The sequence below is a fragment of the Theropithecus gelada genome, chromosome 12 (genome assembly GCF_003255815.1).
Source record: "Theropithecus gelada isolate Dixy chromosome 12, Tgel_1.0, whole genome shotgun sequence".
In the NCBI taxonomy this organism is placed as follows: Eukaryota; Metazoa; Chordata; class Mammalia; order Primates; family Cercopithecidae; genus Theropithecus; species Theropithecus gelada.
The window spans coordinates 65006416-65027655 of NC_037680.1; the positions used below are offsets into that span (position 1 = coordinate 65006416).

Consider the following 21240-nt stretch of genomic DNA (forward strand, 5'->3'; position numbering starts at 1 on the left):
AGCACACCAAATTGGGCTCTTACACTGAACACATGAGTTTCCTTTGATTTCTGTTGAAGCAGGTCTCTAGGTTATCAAGGAAGAACATTATTAAACAGTTTTATTTACTGTGGTTGAATTCTAAAAAATGAAAAAAATGCCAATTTTTGAAAAATAGCAAAATATTTTAATTCTAAAAAAAATCTGTTACCCTGTAATATACCTGTAACACTAGTCCTCATAGAAGATAAAGTAGAAGTGAAAGGCTATCTTAATGTTAATTCATGAATACTTTGTTGCTAGAGCAGCAGAGTTACTTCTGAGTGTTGTATCTGTAAGATTAACTATTTTATGGACCCCAAATATAGATTACAATACAGTGCCAATAAATATTTAATCGTAACTTTCTTCTCAGACCTTAATGTGAATTGTCTCTGAGTCTCTGAGGGAATTACTCCAGAAAACTTTTTGTTATTGTTGTTTTGTACACGAAGTCATTAAAGATATAAAATTGAAAGATCTCAATTGAACAACAGTGCATAAAGTCCTTTACCTAAGCTGCCGAATTTGATGTGTAACCCTCATAGTGAATACACTACACAACAGGTATTAAGAGGACCTCTTTGATGGATAAATAATGCATATAAAAAGAGCACTAAATTTGGATCCCATGCTGTATCTAACACAAAGAGAGTAGCTAATATTTTCTGAGCTCAGTATGTGCCGGATACTGTGCCAGGTACTTTCGTATCTTTCCTAATGTGTAAAACAATCTTAATTGGTAGGTAATTTTATCCTATGGTTTTAACCACTGCTCCTAGTGTATCACCTGTCTTTGTGACTTTGTAATAGACATGAAACTTCTCTGGGCCTCAGTTAAATAAAAAATCAAGTGTTTATATACACACCTCTTATCAACAAGCTGAGGAAAAAGTATCGATTTTTCTTCTCCTTAAGTTTGCAAATAAATATAGTTTATGATGGATGTATAATAGAAAAAAGACAAAATTGAAGAACTTTGGAGGAATTTCTGTTCCTATCTGCTTTTGCCACTCACATTATTAAGTACTTGTATTTTTCCTTACCCAATGTCCTTTGAAGCATTATAGAATACTATTTGTAAATATTTTTAAAAATTTAAAAAGGCTTTGTAATTAAAACCACATTAGCAAAAGAGAGGTCAGTCAACAGTCCTTCATTTATGTTTTAATATTTTGTCACTTTTACAGGATATAAGGCGTGGAACTGAACATTTATTTGGCTGATCCTCATCATGAACCGTGCTTTTAGCAGGAAGAAAGGTAAGTGTGGTCATTTTTTAAAACTTGGGAGTCAAGCCAATGTTGCTATGAACGTAAAGCACAGATGTTAAGAAATCAGTTTTTCTTGTTTTTCAACCACCTGGCCAAGAAATGAAGTTAGATTAGAGCAACACAAATCTGCAAATGTTGCTAATTAGCTTTCTCCAGTTATCACCCTAGTGAAAGATCAAAGTTGTTTATTACACTGAGTTCACAATACATATGTGATAATATGTCGCCTGGCAATTTGAAGCTTGTTGTGAAATTGCAAAGAATAAAATTATCTGAAACTCCGTTCTAACTTTAGCTTATGTAGCCATATAATACTAAATTTCCTGGGCTTACATAAGATTAAGGTAACATAAATTCATTCATAATTATGTGTGTGAGTGTGCACAGGCTTCATGTATCATTGAATAATATGTGAGGATTGGTAGTAGATAGATTTAAAGCAATGAGGCCAAAATAAGTTTGTTATTAATTTTTGGGTAGGAATTTAAATAATTATGAATGCAGTATATTATAATGATCACTATAAGACTGAAAGAAACAGCTAGTTAGATGTTGTTTCTTAATGGGCAGAAAAACATGGCATTTGACAAACTATTTTATGATGCACTTACAAATATAGAAAAATAAGTATAACTTTGTTGATGTCAGTGAAGTTTAAATAATGTATCCTTTTCATTCTCAAAGGAGTTCTCTAGTGGAGGGCATCAGGCTCTCTCCTCTTTTACATTATTAATGAATTGGGAAATAATTCTTAAATAATGATAATCAAATTCGTAGATGATTGAAAGAATACTTAAATAATGATAATCAAATTCATAGATAGAAGGTAATGATACATGAATGCTATAGTAGGATTACAGATGTGTGAAGAAAAAAATGACAAGTTAGGCCTTATTCCACCCTATAAACTTACTAAGATACTGCAAATTGTCAAACAAGGGCCCAGAAAATCTAATACTTTTATCATGATTCAAATATTGCTGTTATTTGGAAGATGCACCTTAAATGCTGTGTGAGTAAAAATGGCTGAAGAATAAAGTCAACAGTGTGATTATCAAAGGCTCTGTGTCATTTTCTAATGTATGGATAATGAATAGTCCAGAACCATGACTAGTGTTCTGTTCAATATCAGGCATTCAGGCACTGTGTGTTCTCCCTTTAAAAGGTTACAGTGTTAACTGACACATAGTAACATGCCCAGATGAGAAGGACTGAGATGACTTCAGGACTTTCAGCCATGCAACAGGAAGCATGACTGAGAACCATTCATGTGTTAATGAGAGCTGTCTTTCAATATTTGAAGGACTGCCATTTAGCCATGGGGTTGAGTTTAGTAAAGGACAAATAGGTGTAAATGATAATGTCACTGATTTAATATAGGGAAACAGAATTCCAAGAAAGTCATGTAAAAGTTTAATTAAATTACTCAAATTGCTAGCTTTTTTTGGTCTCTGAAGTGAGAGGTGTTCAAACATTTGGATGTGGCAGAGAAGATTAATGTATTCAGTGAGAATTTAGATAACGTAACCTTTAAGGCACTTTTCAACCCTGGGAAGCTAGAAATTTATTATTTTACTTATTTTTTCCGAATAAGGGGAAAGCAAAATGACATTGATTATAGTCTGTAGCTGCTTCTGATTTGTAAATATTTTAAAAATTTTAAATGTTTTTAAATGTAAAAAAAGTACCAAAAGTAAAATAGTGTGTCTTTCATTCCTTTTACTAGTAACAAAATCTATAAATAATTCTATGATATATTGAAATTTTCGTTTTATTTTATATAGAGACAGGATCTTGCTATGTTGCCGGGGCTGGTCTCAAACTCCTAGCATCAAGTGATCCTCCTGCCTTGGCCTCCCAAAGTGTTGGGATTATAGGCGTGAGCCACTGTGCCCAACCTGAAGTATTTTTAATAAAGCAATAGAAATCTTACATCACAACTTAACACTTTAATCACTCTAAGTTATTTTTAATAAACACTTCTAGGCCTTTCTTTATATATATGCTAACAATCCTCCTTTCCTATTGCTTTAAAGTTGAAACTCCACATTTCTAATTTACTGTTTATTTGAAGGGGGTTTAGAATGGTTTTTCATTGAGAAATCTCAAGAGTTGGATAGTAATGTGAGTAACCAGTAATTGTATATTTGTCTCATTTGAACACAGTGGGAGTACAACTATGGGAATAGTGGAGTGATTCGGAGAATCAAGAAGCAGAAGCACTTGTTATTTCCCGATTTGCTTCATTCACTTTCAATTTCTTTTGGCTTCTCTTATTTTTCAGGTCTAATGATTTAGTATCAGGAATTCATTCATTAATATTTTGCCCCAACCTGTAGTTAGAACTTGAAACTGAAAATTTTACCTTAAGTTTACCAATCAGTTCTGACTTTATCATTGGGTGAAGTTGTTAAAGAAAAAAATTTTAGAGCCCCTGCTTCTGGTTTCCATCAATAGCATTATTTCATTAAATTTTAATTTGAGATAAAAAACTTAAATTTTGTGAGAGTATTTGTATATCTGGATAAGCTGGAGCTATAAGCTATAATTATATCACTAGAGAATATTTAATTTAAGTCATGTTTCCAAAACTACCATCAACATACACTGTGTACAGTATCCTAAACAAAGCAAGATGGTCTTCTATCAATAAAAGCTTACTCTTTATTTCATACATACCCAGTATACTTGGTCATCACATGTAATCTTACTAAATGATCCTGGACCTCAGAAGCCTAAGGAAAAAAGACCATCTTAAAACTTAAACATAATTGTGTGTTATTTTTTTATTTAATCTCTGAATTAGTAAGTTTGTATTTCTTGATTGAATTCACTGATTTTCTTTTCAAATGCTCTAATGGTGTTAGAGTTACTCAGAGATTCTGAAGAGTGCTGAATATATTAGAGTCATATCATTTTGAGCTCTTTTGAAAAGCTCTTTAAAAATTAGTCAAATATAATCATAGATTAAATTTTAATGATTGTCTTTGTTTTAGATTCTTTCCCTAAGTTAATTTTCTCTTTTAATTAAAAAAATATATATTCTATTTATTACATCAAATATAAATCATTAAGTAGAAAAGCATAAAAATAACATGTGAATAAATGATTAAATAATTCAACTAATTACATTTTTTAAACTTAGTTGACATACTGTCGAGTAGATATCATAGTGCACAGCACTTAAAATTTAATATTTAAATGTTACTTTCTTTTTTAACAAACATTTTATTCAAATGTATCTATTCATCAACCAGCATTTAGTTTTAAATTTAAAGTACTCAAAAGTAGATGTTTCACCATTGTAAGCTCTGATGATACAAAAATAATGAATTTACTCTATATTTCTTGATGAGTTATTCATCTAAATGCATTTTGAAAACCTAAATTTATTGACCCAGCAATCAAAGTACATTGATGTTTGTCAAATATGTTGAAATGTTGACATTTTCCTTCATGTAAGTGTTCAATATTGAGTTAGTGACTTTACTTTAATTCAAAGAAGGGGAACTCTTTTTAGAATCTCTATATTCCCATTTCTGCACATTTTCATATATCTAATACCTTCTATGAACATATATAGTGACCAGGACCATCATATCTATTTCCTACTCAAGATTTAGTCATATCTATAAGTTAATATAAAGAGTCTTATTTTGTCATGTTTTTGCCAAAATATAAATGAGGATGACAGTAAGAATGCATTTTGGAAATCCTTCAGGTTTTATAAATTGTACTGCTCATACTTGAGGTTATGTAATAAACAAGCACTAAATTATCAGCACTCGATATATGGATGCAGATTTTGTCATTGTAGGAACTGCAGCTTATCCATCGAAATTTAATATTGTGATTATTTTAGTCTGTCAGCAGAGGCAGCTTGGTATACTCTTTTTAGGTCACTGCAATATGAGTCTATAACAGAGTCAATTTCATCAGTTTTCACGTAATAGTGGTTTATGGAGAAAGAAATTATTAATAACTCTCTACCTCAGGATTAGTATGACCCATCATGGTGAGAGTTTAGTTAGACTTCGCATGTTCCTCAGATGTCTTGTATGTTTTGGAAAGGAGACATGAAAAGAATTAAGTGAAGGAGTTAAAAGGAGAAATTGGACATCTTTTTAGTTTTCCTAAAGGTGTTTTTTGTTTTTTTGTTTTGTGTTTTATTGCCTTGGAAGAAGTATTGTGATTTACTTCTTTTAATGTATAAAAGCAAGACTATATTCCAAATCTAAGTGCAAATTATTCTTGAATTAATCATATTACTATCCATTAGCAATCACAAAAAGTATAGCTAAGATGAAAATCCATATAGAAAATACAAATTTCACACGTTAAATGTCAATGTCAATATTTTTTTAAAACTTAGAATATATTGCTGTTCAAAATACTTCACTCAAGTACGACTATCATATATTCCCTCTAGTAGTCACAAATAGCCCCAATTCTCTTGGCCCTTCATCTTTTGTATTGAAAATACTTGAGAATATTGCATTGTACCCCATAAACAAGTTTAATATAAATATACTGCATTATTATTCAAATAGTATAAAATAGTTTACATTCCAAAACTATGTGCCATTTTCTCTATGTCTTCACATTCACCCAGTTTAAGAAGAACCTATTAAGGGTATCAAGTTAGTTTCTGTTAACAGCATTTAAAAAATCTAAATTTAATGTTGAAAATACTTTGTTAGTAATACAATATTTCCTTCCAGTTTGTACTTATATGTTTCATGGTAAAATAAATCTTTGATTTTGTTCTATTTATAGTACTGATCCTAAATGTTTAAACTCCCATGAAAAATAAGATACATACAAAGCTACATGAATGGAGACAAAATATTGAAGATTGAGAAGTCGTACTCCAAATAAATGCAGATTCAAAAAAAAGCCAATTTGTTTCATGTAAATGTTAACATTTTTTTTCTCCCCCTTATGCATTCATCAAAATATTGGGGAAAATATGTGGGCTATATTAGTAAATTTCAAAAATTAAATTAAAAATATTAGTAATACAAATATAAATAACAAGATATAAATAATATATAATACAATTAGTTTTAATATATTCTATCCTTTTGAGTTACTTTTATTTCTAACATTTTTAACACTTATCTAAGAAATATTTTGATTTATTGCATTTGAGACTATTTCTATCCAAAACTCCTGAGAGAAGACCTTTAATCATTGTTTCTTCAAATTTAGAATAAGGATTTATCATAATATTATATTGATTTCCAAATAAACATAGTAAGTTGGTTTATTTCAGTTTCATACAAATGCAGTTGTTAGTATAATATGATAATTTCCCTTTAGAATAGCTAAATCTTGATGCTACAATATAATATTCACAAAGAGGTAAAGAGCAGATTATATTTTATTGTTCTAGGAATTAAGAAAAATAACCTATAATTCATGAGTATATAAAGTGAAAGAAGAAAGATACTTGTTTTAAATCACAAATGAATGTAATTACTCATAGCCCTCTGATATTGTTTTTATATGTTCTTTTAAAATTTGGTATCATTTGTATTATTTGAAAACTTTAAAAGGAAAAGCTAGGGACTTTTATACCAAAGAAAGAATCCTATAATCACTCCTTAACTGCATTGTTCTTCTATCTGAGTGGTTATTCTTTCTCAATTTAGCAAAGAATCTCAGAATTAGAAATACTCTACCCAGCTCAGATGTCCTACAAATGGTAATGCATGAATATGACACCAAACCTAAAATTTAACTCTGTGTATTTTTTATTGCAGACAAAACATGGATGCATACACCTGAAGCTTTATCTAAACATTTCATTCCCTATAATGCAAAGGTAAAAATAGTTCATATATTACTTAATTTTATTTTGTTATAGTATTATTTCTGATTCATGGCTAATCTTAGATTGCTTATGTATTGACATTTCCTGGTTAGTGATTCCTGAAAAAAGCTTACATAAATAAAATAATTGTGGCATGGGAAGTTATTTTTCTCTGTAGAATAGTTTCTCTTTTTAAAAGTATATTCTTTAAAATTACTATTTAAGTCAAACATGTGTTTTCTTCAAGTGATGGTTATTGTTAAAAATATTTGCAATATTGTGGCCTGTAGAAACTCAAACCACTAACAAATTAGCTTTCTTTAAAAATATTTTAATGTTACATTACACGACCTAAATATAAAAACCTGCAAATGAGAGAAATGAGCTGCAATTTTCATAAATGTAATTATCATTCAAGAAAAAAGAACAAAGTTTAAATTTTTATTTTATTGAGATGAAGACGTGCTCTGTAAGCCAGGCTGGAGTGCATTGGGGAGATCTTGGCTCACTGCAGCCTCCATCTCCTGGGTTCAAGTGATTCTCCCACTTCAGCCTCTGGAGTAGCTGGAATTATAGGCACGTGCTACCATGCCCAGCTAATTTTTGTATTTTTAATAGAAATGGGATTTCACCGTGTTGGCCAGGCTGGTCTCAAACTCCTGACCTCAAGTGGTCCACCTGCCTCAGCCCCCAAAGTGCTGGGATTACAGGCATAAGCCACTCTACCCACCCTAAATTATTTTTATAAAGCACACAAAAAGGTGCCTTTTAAAAATTATTTTGTTCAAGTTGCTGCATTTTAATAGAGAACTGGAAACATTAATCTATACTCTGTGTCTAAAGATTTCATTTGTTGTTGAAAAAAATGAGTGAATTCAGTTTACAACAGGGACTTTAAAGAAAGATGCTATTTTGTAGTTAATGATCACCAAACTTGTAATAATTTTCAGAGAAATTTGAGTCAAAATTTGGAAGAGACAGATACGAGTTAAAGAGGGGATTGGCAATATTAGAGTCAAATTTAAAAGCAACTGAACTTGGAGATGGAATAGGGGAAAGCAAAACTATATAAGAGAACTTAAACGTTTATGGATTAGTAAAGTATACACTGGGATACAGTGAGATTAGGCATAGCAATTATTTCAGGAAAAATTAAAGAATGTTTATTGAGGAGAAAATTAACAGTATGTGGTAGGAAACATCTAGGGTTCTTATCTTAGTCTGAATCAGAAGGAAGAAACATTTAAGAGCCTATCTAGAAGAAGTTCTTCCAGAGCTGTTGCTCAGCAGTGAATTTGGAGAGTGCACCATCTCTTGTCTTTTTCTTGCTGACTTACCAGCAAAGAAATCGGAAATATTTTCTGTATAAACATATTATACTTGAAATCACTACAGTGCTTATGAATTTTTCTATAAACTTAACATAAAAGTTGATTGTCCTAATTTAGCATGAAAAGTTTAGTTAACTGAATGACAAAAATTTGTTATCCATCATTTCACAGATATTGTTCATATTAGCTATTGATACACTATATGAAATCTACACTGAAAAAAATTTTAATCTGGAAAGCTACTGTGATTTTTAAAGTGCATGCTCAGTTTTTGATATTATCAATCATAGTGGAATTATATGTTCCAGTTTAAACCATCACTATTATTTTTATGTGACTGATACGCCTCATTTTGAGAAACAGCTTTATAAAAGATTAAAAGGTTATATTATAATTAGATCTACATTTAAGTCTGCCAATCATTCTGCTTGTCTACATGGAAAAGTTGCCTGTGCCAACTCACAGGTGCGTAACAATTTTAAGACATTCTACAGGAAGTAGAGGGTACAGAAACATCTTCCCAGACTGGGACCAGTACAATATGGAAGGGCAGGATGGTTTTGTCTATTCTAATATAGCCTCATGAGTGATAATGTATATTTTATGTGTACAAAGTAGCAGTCAATTCATTTGAAAAATGTTAGTTTTTTTCTGAATTCCTTTGTTTGTGGCACTTTTTAAGTTGACTTCATAGTAGAGTTACTTTTCAAGGTATTCTGTATCTCTTGTTATAGAATATGCCACTTGAAGACCAAATCCATGACCACAGAAAGTAGCATGACACAATAGAAAAAATAATACAGACTCTAGAGCTAGATTCCTTGGTTTATGTCATGACCCCAACACTTGTTTACTGTGTGACTTTGAGAAAATTGCTTAACCTTTCTATGTCTATGATTATTAATCAATAAATAGGAATAGTAACAATAGTAATTTATCACTTGAGTTGTTATAGACATAAAGGAGTTAGTGCTACAACAGTGTCTGAAATAGTGGAATTTTTTTTTTCAGGCAAACGTCAGTTCCGTCCCTCAGTTCTGTTCTTAGAGCCATTCCATTCATTGGATCTGGCCCATCCAGATTATCCAGGATAATCTCCTTCACATAAAGTGAACTGATTAGAGATGTTAATCATATCTATGAAATAAGTTAACAGCAACACCTAGATTAGAATTTGATTGAATAACTGGGCACTGTAAATTAGCCAAGTTGACACATAAAAGTGGTCTCATACAAGTATTAATGATGGACAAGGTTAAAAAGGCAAATTGGGAAGGCCTTGAATGGCAGAGGCAACAGTTTAGGTTGTTAACAAATCCAACAGGATTTTAGGAAGATAAATCGGTAGTGATAAAAAGGTCAGTTTGGATCGGGAGTGATAGAATGACATTAAACCTCTTAGGAAGTTATTTTAATGGTCCTAGTGTGTGGTAATAAGTTTGCCATAGGGTAGTAGATACATTTGTAGTGGAAAATAAAGATGTGCTTAATATTCCAGAGGAAGAATTGAGGTAACATAGGGATGGTATATAAGCAGAGAATAAGAAAGAATATCTATTTTCATCCTGGCTAAAAGGGAGAATCATCATACCATTAAAAGATTTCTGTTACTTCACTCACTTTTGGCATCCACTGGTTACAAATTAATCTGATAAATTTAACAGAACTATTTAAGAATTATTATTCTCCCTGGAGAAATATGTAATAACATTTATGTTTAAGTGTCTTCAGTTTTAAAGCAGTAGTGTTCTGTTTTATTTTATAATTCTTTTTTAGAACACATTTTATTTCTACATTCTTTCAATTTATGGAATATTGATTTCAAAAATTCACATTTAATATTCATAGTGTAATGATTTCAGATCATATGTCGATATAAAATAATAGATGGTTTAAAATAAGCATTGTTTTATGTAGGGTTCATTATTTTGGATCTTTAATGTGAAGTAGCAGCATTAATATTCATTGGTAATCTTTTATATTATCCTGTGTACTCTGTAGTGATGTTTCCAAGTTAAAGGTTATTACCTATGAAAAAATGTGGTCATGAAATCAATGTAGTGGGTCATAGGGACATATATTTAGAGATGGGTACAAGGGCAAAAAAGTTGATTGCAGCTGAAGCTGAATAGGAGCTGGAGGAGAAGAGTACTGAGAATCTGGATGTATTTTGAAAGTAAAGTTGACAGAATCAATAGATTAGGTATTAGATTCTTATTGATACTGTAATTAGAACATTAAGGCAGAAATTTAAAAAATTCTGTTCCCTTCAATTTTCTATGAGAATGCTAAACTCTCTTTTCTATAATGATAAAATGCTGGCAGAGTTGTATTTTAATCAATTTATTATTGTTAGAGTGAGACAGTCATTTCATAGATGAAGAATTGTGACAAATGTTTCATTAAAACATTTTTATTAACTGTTTTATTCTAAAATGTATAATTATCCCCCCAAAAGTTTACTGTATTTATCCTTTTATGAAAATCTGTCTTTAAGATATACAAAAATGCAAGGATGTATAAGAATGAAGTTATAAAGAGATTACTACCTTACTTTGCACGAGGCAGCAGTAAAGAGAGTCAACATTCCTTGATTACCTGTTTACTGTGTTCCAAGCTCTAAAAGTGAGCAAATCTGAAACAAATAGTAACATGGACCTTCACCTTAAAAACTTATGACGTCCCTCTGGAGAGGAAACAGTCACATGACACACAGAAGGAATTTCGGAAGAAAATTACATAATGATAACCAACACCTATGTCATTATCTTCTAAACTGTGGAACATCTTAAAATCAAATATAGAAATATCATATAACACATTCCTTGCAAACCCTTTCAAAACCATGTCAGGGAGTTTTACAAGTGAGAAAACTACATAGATAATCACCAACAAAATAAAATTCAAATGTCAAGGAGAGGTTTACAAAGAAAGATTACCTTACATTTCAGAGTTTTCTAGAGTATCAGAGTTTTACATATGACATGTGCACCGTTTGCCACTTGGTATGTTAGTCAGAGAGGAGGCTTGCTGACCCAGTGAGTTGTGTAGTTTCTAGTGAGGCTTTCTCATCTTTACAACCTAAATTTGCCAACATATATAAACTATGAGCCTGTATTTGGGTTCAAAATACAAACAAAATGACAAAGAACAAAAACACTGCCTTCATTCCCCCCCACACAAAATATGTAATATCAGATGTGACACTAAGATATTGGAACTTGAGGATTCTAACCCTTAGTTGGTTGAAAACCACATGTTGGGCACTTACGTTTGAAACTTTTAACTAAACCTGCCCAATAGTAATCATAGAAAAATCAGAACCCACCTACCTGACATGCTCAGATGCACCCCTCAAGAGTAAGCTCTATACCAACAACTCCACTGATTCTACCAGAACTTTATAGCCACATAGTTGCTGTATCCTATTACAGTAATTAGAGCAACCACTTCTGGGTCAAAATATTTGGATTCAAACTTCTACTTTCTCAGCTGTTATCAGAATTATGTAACTTTTCTGTCCTTGAATTGTTTTACTTGTAAATGAGATTAATAACTACAAATATCAAACTGGTTTGTTAGGATATTTAAATGAGTTAATATATTTTTTTTAAAACTTAGATCAGTGTTTGGCATGATAAAAGTTTATCGTTATTAATATCATTATAGAAAGTGTTCTGTCAACTCTGGAGTTGACACTAGTCATTACTATCTCTGGAGAATAATGTAGCCTTGAAAAACAGAACGAACTACTTAGAATGTGTATTAGGTATTTTATTTTGTCTGCTTGCATCAACTGAAGTACTTGCAGTGACCACTTTGAAAGGTTCTATGGGAAAGGAATGCTTTTTCCTGAAGCACAACAGGAGACTCAATATTGCCACCTTGGTGGAATTATGTACAAGAGAATGCTTGGATCATTAAAGAATAATACCATTGTGATTATACTTTCCTGTTACCTTGAGGTAATAGGAGACACTCTGAGGTAACTGCATTCTGAAGCAAAATATTAATGCAAAGATTGTCCTGGTCTTAAAAATCAAATATAGAAATATAAGGCAGCCCTTGTAAACCTTTTGAAACCTTTAGGGAGTTTTACAAGTAATCAGTTAATGAAGAGAGAAAGTTACAACATTATGCGGCTTAATGAGTCATAGAAAAGAAGGATCTTAATGTAAAAAAATCATTTTGCTAATGTTCTTTAAATTGTTTTTTGAGAGTATATGATAAATTACCTTTCAATGAGATATTAAGATTGGTATATGACCTAATTGAAAAAAATTCAGGTTTAGGAATAAATGACATCTATTAGTGTGTCAAAAAAAGGAAATGAAGAAAGAAAAATCTTCAGATTCAACTCTGTGGAATCATTGAAAGTTGGGCAAAAGGTGCAACTCTGTAATCGATGAGATGCCTTGTTGAAACATCCCAAATGGTTTTGAATTGCAATTTCATGAGATTCTTTAGAGCAGCTTTATAAAAGCAGCAAATGTAAGCACTTGCCAGTTTTGCTGGTTGTAGATACCAGGGGAAATATAAGAAACATAAAGAGCTCAATTGCATTTCCAGATAATCTATATCATTTATCCAAAAATGAGTCTTTAATCTCGAAACATAGGAACCACTTTAAAATTTGGTGTTACATGACCTTTAAAAAACATTTATTAGATTTTAGAACTGGTCTTTAATAATGCTAATATATATCATTTGTATTCATTTCAAACATTTTAAAATTAAAGAATGAGCATATAAATTGAAGCCTAACCATAATTTTTCCAATTAAAGAGATAATGTATACTATAATATGTATTGATAATTTGGGATCTGTTACCACTTGGAATTTTTGCTTTATATGTCAAAGTAATACTGACAAATGTTTAAAAGGAAATTAGAAATCTGTAAAATGTTACCTTTCCCTTGTCCTCTCTATAGTGGGAAACTGTATGGTGTTTTTTATGCCAAAAAATATGAAAGCAAATAAAAGCATAGTAACAACTGGAAGTTTGTTCAGTTGTGACTTGTATTAATAGCTAGTATGTGCTTATAAAATACAAGAATAAATGGAAAAAAGGCAATGGCAAAAAACACTTAGCATTGCATGGCTTCTGAATTCTTGAGATAAACTTTCAGTTAATTCTGAAGGTTATCATTACAAACTGTTATTCTACATCTGAGAGTACTCTAACAAAGTATTATATAGCTGCTAGAAATTATTGAATAGGAACTAAAAACTTTGTTAGTCCTCATTACATTTCAGTATTTACTATAGTATCATTTTATTATTTTAAAAAATGCAATATATGTGTTATGGATTCAAAGACAGTTTTGAAAAGGACTTTAGTATTCATTATTCAAATTTGGTTATTTTCTTGATAAAGTCATTCAAGACCCAGTGAAGCTGTGATTTGTTTAAGCTTACACAGGAAGATAGTAGCAAAATTAGGTGTGGAATCAAGTATCTGATCCTGTTCAACATCCATTTGTCTATTTATTGCAATATACTGTTCCTAATTTTGGAGAGTACTTAACCAGCAGATGAAAGACCTAAAGACAAAGTAAAATGTGTATATGTGTCTGCCACTTGTATATGTTGTATGTGAAATTGCTTCATCTGTGGAGCCCTGCCCCTGTCTGTTAAATAATTCTCTGGATATCATTTTAAACTAGGTATGATTTGGCAGAGATGCAAGTGGGCTAAGCAGACTAAATAAAGTCTATTTATTAGCCTCCCTAACACAGAGGCCATATGTCTAAGCTTCCATGAAGTATTGTATCTTTCTTTATTCTGCTTTGCTTAATGATATTTTTATTAACATAATTCCTGGATAAAAATGCTTTGGTGTTATCTGTGTCCTTAAATGGTTCTTCACCTTCAGAGCATCTAGTTATACATAGGACATTTTCTGAAAGTTGAATATATTTATCATTTATTTCATATTTCTGCATAGATGTGTTTGGCCCTAGATGAAATAATTTTTGTTTTTTTATTTTATTTTTTAAACAGGGTCTCACTTTGTCACCCAGGCTGGAATGCAGTGGCACAATTTTGGTTCACTGCAACCTCTGCCTCCTGGGTTCAGGTGATCCTCCCACTTCAGCCTCCTGAGTAGCTGGGACTACAGGCCTGCACCACCACGCCTGGCTAATTTTTCTGTAGAGATGGGGTTTCGCCGTGTTGCTTATGCTGGTGTTGAACTCCTGAGCTCAAGCAATCCACCCTACTTGACCTCCCAAAGTGCTGGAATTACAGGCATGAGCCACCATGCCCAGCTGAAATAATTTTAAAAAGCTTGTTCATAGCTAGAGAATGTAAAGAAGGAAAGGACTGATTTAGTCTCAAAAGGGTCAAGCAATAGCATTCTGAAGACTGGACTGTGAGACTTAAGGATCTGAGCAGAAAGGAAAAGTAGAGATTATAGTTTTGGAGGAAAAAACATCTTTCCAAAAAATAAAAAACATTTAATGTTTTATCAATACCATTTCAGTAATAGTGTTTTGATGAGCCACTAAAAGCAGCATATAAGTGACTAAAATCAGCATAAAAGAAAATTAGCAAACAGGTGAGCATTTTTATTATTATTATTATTATTATTATTATTGTCATTTTTTTAACAGAAAACACAGGAGAAATGAGAATAAAGAGGAAAGGATTGTTAAGAGAAGTAAAATGTGGCAGGAAACACCAAGGTTTTGGAAATAATTTAGATGTGAACATTGATGTTATCAGTGTTATCAATGGATAATATGGTTGCATTTCAAATATTGATTAGGAAAATGGTAGGTGAAAGCAATTTGCCTCCAGATTCACTCTTTGTCATTTTATTCAAAAGGTATAAGATAACACAGGTGGCCAGCACACTCTAGAGACACAAAATCTCTTCAGAAGACAAACTAAGATTTCCACTTACAATGTTCTTTCATTTTAAGAGATATTTTAGTGGAAATAATCTCTCATCCCTTAGGCAACATATACATAAATTCACATATTTTACATCAAAATAAAGTCATGTTTGTCTTTCTTGTAGTATTTTGAACTACGAGAAACTTCATTTCCAGAGCTGTTATGCATATTTTTACATTTAAGAATAGTCTCCTGTTGTGTGCTTGTTTCTTCAGTTTCCAGAAAAGTGTGTCTCATCTATTTTTTTCCTTTTTGCTAGAACTAAGTGGTTTATTTTTCTAAACCTTTAAATCATTTTCATAAATGTAAACATAGACTCCAGATAGTAAATCAGATAGTATTAAAACACCTCCTCTTTCAATATCTTGCACAGATGTGATAGCAAAGTAGTACAAAGAGGTTGCTGGGATATGGTGTAATTCATATAAGCAAAATCTGAGGAAAAATATATCTCCAAGTATGGAAAACACAGGAGAACACAATGAAAAATCAACTGTTTACATTATTAGGTCTTCAAAGTGTTATGTATTTCAGAATAATAACTTTTATTTTGGAAGCACGTTATGTGCTAATTATTAAAATTTAAGCAGTACGGTCAAGCACAGAATTACAGAAATGAACACATTGCTCAAACCGTATCAGGCAGAAATAACCCAGTATTGACTTTTGGTTAACAGTATTCCAGGCATTTCTTTGCATAAATACAAGTGCGAGAATGGATATACAGATAAAAAAATAACATTTAACATATAAACAAGACTCCACCAATAATTTTCTAAGCATTTCACATCTGTCATCTCATTTAATCCTTAGAAAAGCCAAGTGAAATTGGACTACTTATACGTCCCATTTAACAGCTAAATGATAACATGAAACTGTAAGTAAGGAAAGTGATGCTGGGGATGAATGGATAGACTCCTAGGAAGAATTAACTTTTAAAGAAATGAAATTATAGCCGGGTGCGGTGGTTCACGCCTCTAATCCCAGCACTTTGGGAGGCCGAGGTGGACGGATCACGAGGTCAGGAGATCGAGACCATCCTGGCTAACACTGTGAAACCCCGTCTCTACTAAAAATACAAAAAATTAGCCAGGCGTGGTGGCAGATGCCTGTAGTCCCAGCTACTCGGGAGGCTGAGGCAGGAGAATGGCGTGGACCCGGGAAGCGGAGCTTGCAGCCAAGATTGCACCACTGCACCCAGCCTGGGCAACAGGGTGAGACTCCCTCTCAAAAAAGAAAGAAAGAAAGAAAGAAATTATAACATGGATACTATTTTAAAATAACATTGAACTTTACTTGAATTTAACAGAAGAAAAAAAGTGAAGTGAATCGAAGGAGTTCCTAAATTTTTTATATATCTATCTCTTTGCAAAAGAGATATTAGTTCCTAAAAGGTTGTTCTAAGGTTCAAGAAGATGATGATGAAAGTCATTAAGTGTTTGGCATTATTGTGTTTTTCCTTAGTAGCACATTTCAATTTTTGACAGTAATGCATATTATACATGAATGATAAAGTGAATAGCTGACTTACATTTCTGCCTGGTAACATACTCCGCCCCAGTTTTTGTTTCTTATTTTAGTTTTACTTGCCAGGATTTGCAACGTTTACATTTTGTTCTGAAATTATAATTTCCATAGCAGTTTAGTCTAAATTAAATATTGAAATGCATTCAGATCACCAAACACTTTATTTCCTATTTCTTCTCTATTTACGAGACCTATATTTATAAATCTCAGTTTTTGTCCTCAAGATTTTTTTCTAAAAATGACCCAATGACTTGAAAGTTTTGTGGGGTATTTCAAACTTGAGAATATCTATCATCTTTATGTTTGGATCTTTCTTTGCCTCAGAACGTTAGTCATTGTTGCACATTCTTCCTTTATTCTCCTGTAGAAAGAAATCTGAATCTATCCAAATTTCCCTCCTTGAAGGTGTCTTACTTTTTCTTGGATGCCTGAGACTTCATTTTTTATCCTTATATTTTAGTTATATAATTGATATGTCTTAATGTTGATTGTCCTGTTCCACTATTCCTATTGGTTCTATCGTTAGAACATTTTCTTCTTTCTTCCACTCCCCTTGGGAAGTCTCTTTTATACCCACGACTTAAATCCATCTCTTGATGACTCTCCTGCCTAAATATCATCCCTAAGCTCCATACCCAAACATTTGTCTAGCAGACACGTAATTTTTAAAAGACCTTAATAAAACATAAGGATAAATCCCAAATCAGGCTTATGACAGTCTTCAATAACCTTATCCTCCTCTCTCTGAGCCAGAAACACCACTAAGGACTGTTGGTTTCAACTGACAGATCTAACTCAATCTGGCTTCAGCAAGAAAGGGAATGTGTTGGTTTACATAAAAGAACACCTCACAGGGAGGACTGTCTCTAGGCCAACTTGATTCAGGGCTCATTTGATAATCTCTTCCCTTCAGTTTTCATTGGGTTGCCTCAGTTCTCAGACTCTTCCTACTGTCCCCTGGCAGAGTCAGATTTACATGACAGCTCTCAGATCCACTTCTCTAATAACTCAAACTCACCTTTCTGAATAGAATCTTGCTGACCCTTGTGGGTTTGATATGGATCATGTGCCCTTCCTAGCCAATCTCTGGATAATGTGTTCATGCCAGCCAGTGAATGACGAACTCATTGACTTAACCCATGTGACATAATGCATTCCCAGACAACATGGACTGCTTGTGGAGAAAGGGTAGGTCCCTAAAGGAAAGCCAAGCCAGTTACTCAAAGAAAGGAAAAAGGATGTTATAGATATAAATACCATTAAAAAAGCACTCTGCCACATGTATCAGCTGTGACCAGTGTTCCCCTCCCTTACCGTCTACATCTAATTAAACATTGAGACTTTGTGTTTGTTTGAAAACCTCTTGAATATGTGTATTTCTCCACATAGCTACTACTGTCCACCTGGTGTAGGTCAGTGCTTCTCCTAATGTCTATGATGAAACAGCAAATTTTTTCCCTAATCTATCACAGACTCATAATTTTCAAAAATCTTGTAGTAATATACTCAAAATGATACCTCCTTTGTCAAAATGCTATAAAAATTGGTAAATGCTGACTCTCAATGTCTGTATTTATCTGGCATGCAACACTTGGTGTCAACTGCTATAGGCCACCGTCATCTATCTCACACACAGACCCTTACAGAAGTCTCCACACATCAGGTGGACCTCCTCTTCCTCCCAGTTCTGATATGGCTCCAAAATAGCAGTGAGCATTTTTAAATGAAAATCTGGTCATTTTATCTTCCAACCTGAATATCTCTAAGTAGCATCACATTTTTCTCATAAGCTATTCCTCTCTCCTTAACATAACTTTTGGTTTGTCTTCTAAAGCCTCATCTCTCTTATATGTTGTTTTTTTTCTATGTGCTCCTTTGTTTTGTCTCATAATCTCTTTCCATTCTTGCTCTCCTCAGGGCTTCTGTCTTTACCTTGAACATACACGGACTCCACTATATTTCCTGGCTAAATGTCAATGCTTGGCTTAGCTTGTTCCTTCTGGAAGACTTACCTGATACCATTTTCCTCTCAACTAAATCTCTGACTCAAGGGTTTTTGTGGTATCCTGTGCTTAACCACCCTGTCCTAGCTCTTCTAATCCTATTTTGTAAATTGCTTATTTAGTTGTCAGTATGTATGCTTTCACTAGATCAAAGCATCTTGGGAGGTAAGGCCAGATCTTGTTCATCATTATATCTCTGCCCCTAACACTATTACTAATACCTTATTTTCATTCGTTACTGTGGAAATTTGGTCAGTTAATGGGTCCATCTGAGAAAATGTAAAGAGGGAACTCAAGCCAAACCAGACTGTTCATGCAACACAATTCTATACCCAGTGCCTAGATGATAACTACATATATGCCCTCTTCTGGGGCTTCCCAGGCCCCAACTCCATCATCCTACTTTACCAGTTCCACTCTAACGTAAGTCTTAGCAAACACCTCTAATGCCTTGAAGCCAGAAAGTGAAGTCCTCCACTGTATTGTCAAGGCCACCAGGAGAAGTGAGTAGAAGATTAGTCCCATGTTCTTCAAAATATAACAACAAACTCACTTATCTAAAGAAATAATAGTGATTAAGGGGTATTATGCTATTACTGCAACAGAACCAACAGTTTAGAACTGGGAAGGCTGCGTCCTGTAAGCAAAAAAGCATGGGCTTTGGAGCCTCATCGAAATGAATTAAAAGTAGACACTACAACTTAATTGCAAGCCTAGTATTTAACTCAGTTTTCACACATCTAAAATGCAAATAATATCTTCTTTATAGAGCTTTTGAGATATTTAATAAAAAAAAATTCTGTACAGTGCCTAGCACATGGTTGGTGCTCATTAAATGTTAGTTTTTTATCTTTTATCTCTTTCAAGTATACCAAGATTTAACAAAGATTTGATATACCTTTATTACACGGAAGAAAAGCTTCCACGATTTCAAACAACTGTCTGACAGATGGGATTTTTTAGAATATAGCACATTCATTAGGAGGTTAGTCCCTGATTCCTTGCATATTTTAATAACACAACCATTTCAAAATTCAACATTACGAAATTGTAAAACCAAATTGAATAGATTTGCACAATCCCCCTCTCTTCATGCCCTGTCTCCCAAGCAGATTTTATCTGTGACAGAATTAATCACTAATGATGATAGGCATGGCAGCAATGGCTAATTACTTCCTAGGAGATTTAAATTCAGAGAAGCATGAGTCACCTCACCCCAGACTGTGCAGGTTCAGATAAGAAATAGTATCTTGAGCATCAAAGTAAGCAATGAAGGGGCTTGACCAACTTTTAGTTGATCCCTAGCTGTAATCCTAAATAATTAAAACTAGCTTTTTAGCTCCCCCAGAGTTTGCATTTATTTCCAAGAAATGCCACACCACTTTCTTGGTTACATGTCTGTTTTTATTGCTCATTAGAATGGTATTGCTCTAGGCTTGCTCACACAAACATTTGGCTAGGAGATGATGGAATAAAAACAAAGCAGCAAGCTTTACCAGGAAAGAAGCTATTTTTATTTGCAGATATTCAAACTAAAAAATATTCTTCAGAAACTTCTGGGGAAAATATGAGCAAGTTTAAATATGCTCAAGCATTGCCAGAAGAAACATGTCAATAAAAATAATTATTTTCAGGGTGTAGAGTGAGAAAAAAACCTTTAAAATTTAAGCAATGAACTTAGAATTTTACAGATGGTTTTATATGCTTGTGTGAGTGTGGACATAGCAAGTTAAAGGAGTAAAACAGATATTATAATTGATAGGGTTTGGATTTGTATCCCTACCCCAATCTCATTTTGCATTGTAATCCCCAATTTTGGAGGTGGAGCCTGGTGTGAGGTTATTAGATCATGGGGGGTGGTTTCTCATGGTTTAACACCATCCCCCTTGGTGTTGTCCTGGCGAGAGTGAGTTATGGCAAGATCTGGTTGTTTAAAAGTGTGTAGCACCTCCTACTCCTTTATCTTTCCCCTGCTCTGGCCATGTAAGATGTTCCTGCTTCCCTTTCACCTTTCACCATACTGGAAAGTTTCCTGAGGTCTCTCCAGCCATGCTCCCTGTACGGCCTGCAGAACTGTGAGCCAATTAAACCTCTTTAATTTATCAATTGCCCATTCTCAGGTATTTCTTTATAGCAATGTGAGAACAGACTAACAGATATCAATGAGTTATCTGCCAGTTTTTGAAAAAGTAATTAAGATGAAGAAGAAACATATAGCAGAATTGTGGTACAGAATGCAGTCCTGGTAGCATTGTGTCAGCATTACTTGAACATCTTTAGCTTAAACTTTTGTAATAAATTAACAAATGAATATTATCATTTATTTAGTAAATTTCATAAGCAATGTTCTTCTGTATGTTCTCCAGTATAC

At 33.0% G+C, this 21240-nt stretch overlaps 1 protein-coding gene across 5 annotated transcripts in view; it reads left to right on the forward strand.

The window, feature by feature from the left end:
• GULP1 (GULP, engulfment adaptor PTB domain containing 1) overlaps nt 1-21240 on the forward strand; it is a 307929-nt gene that overhangs the window by 187171 nt on the left and 99518 nt on the right. For all 5 annotated transcript variants that reach the window (XM_025404712.1, XM_025404710.1, XM_025404713.1 and 2 more), the window contains 2 exons: nt 1209-1280; nt 7058-7119. In XM_025404712.1, coding sequence (XP_025260497.1) covers nt 1253-1280; nt 7058-7119 — 90 coding nt within the window. In that variant the 5' untranslated portion in view covers nt 1209-1252. The remainder of the gene's footprint in view (nt 1-1208; nt 1281-7057; nt 7120-21240) is intronic.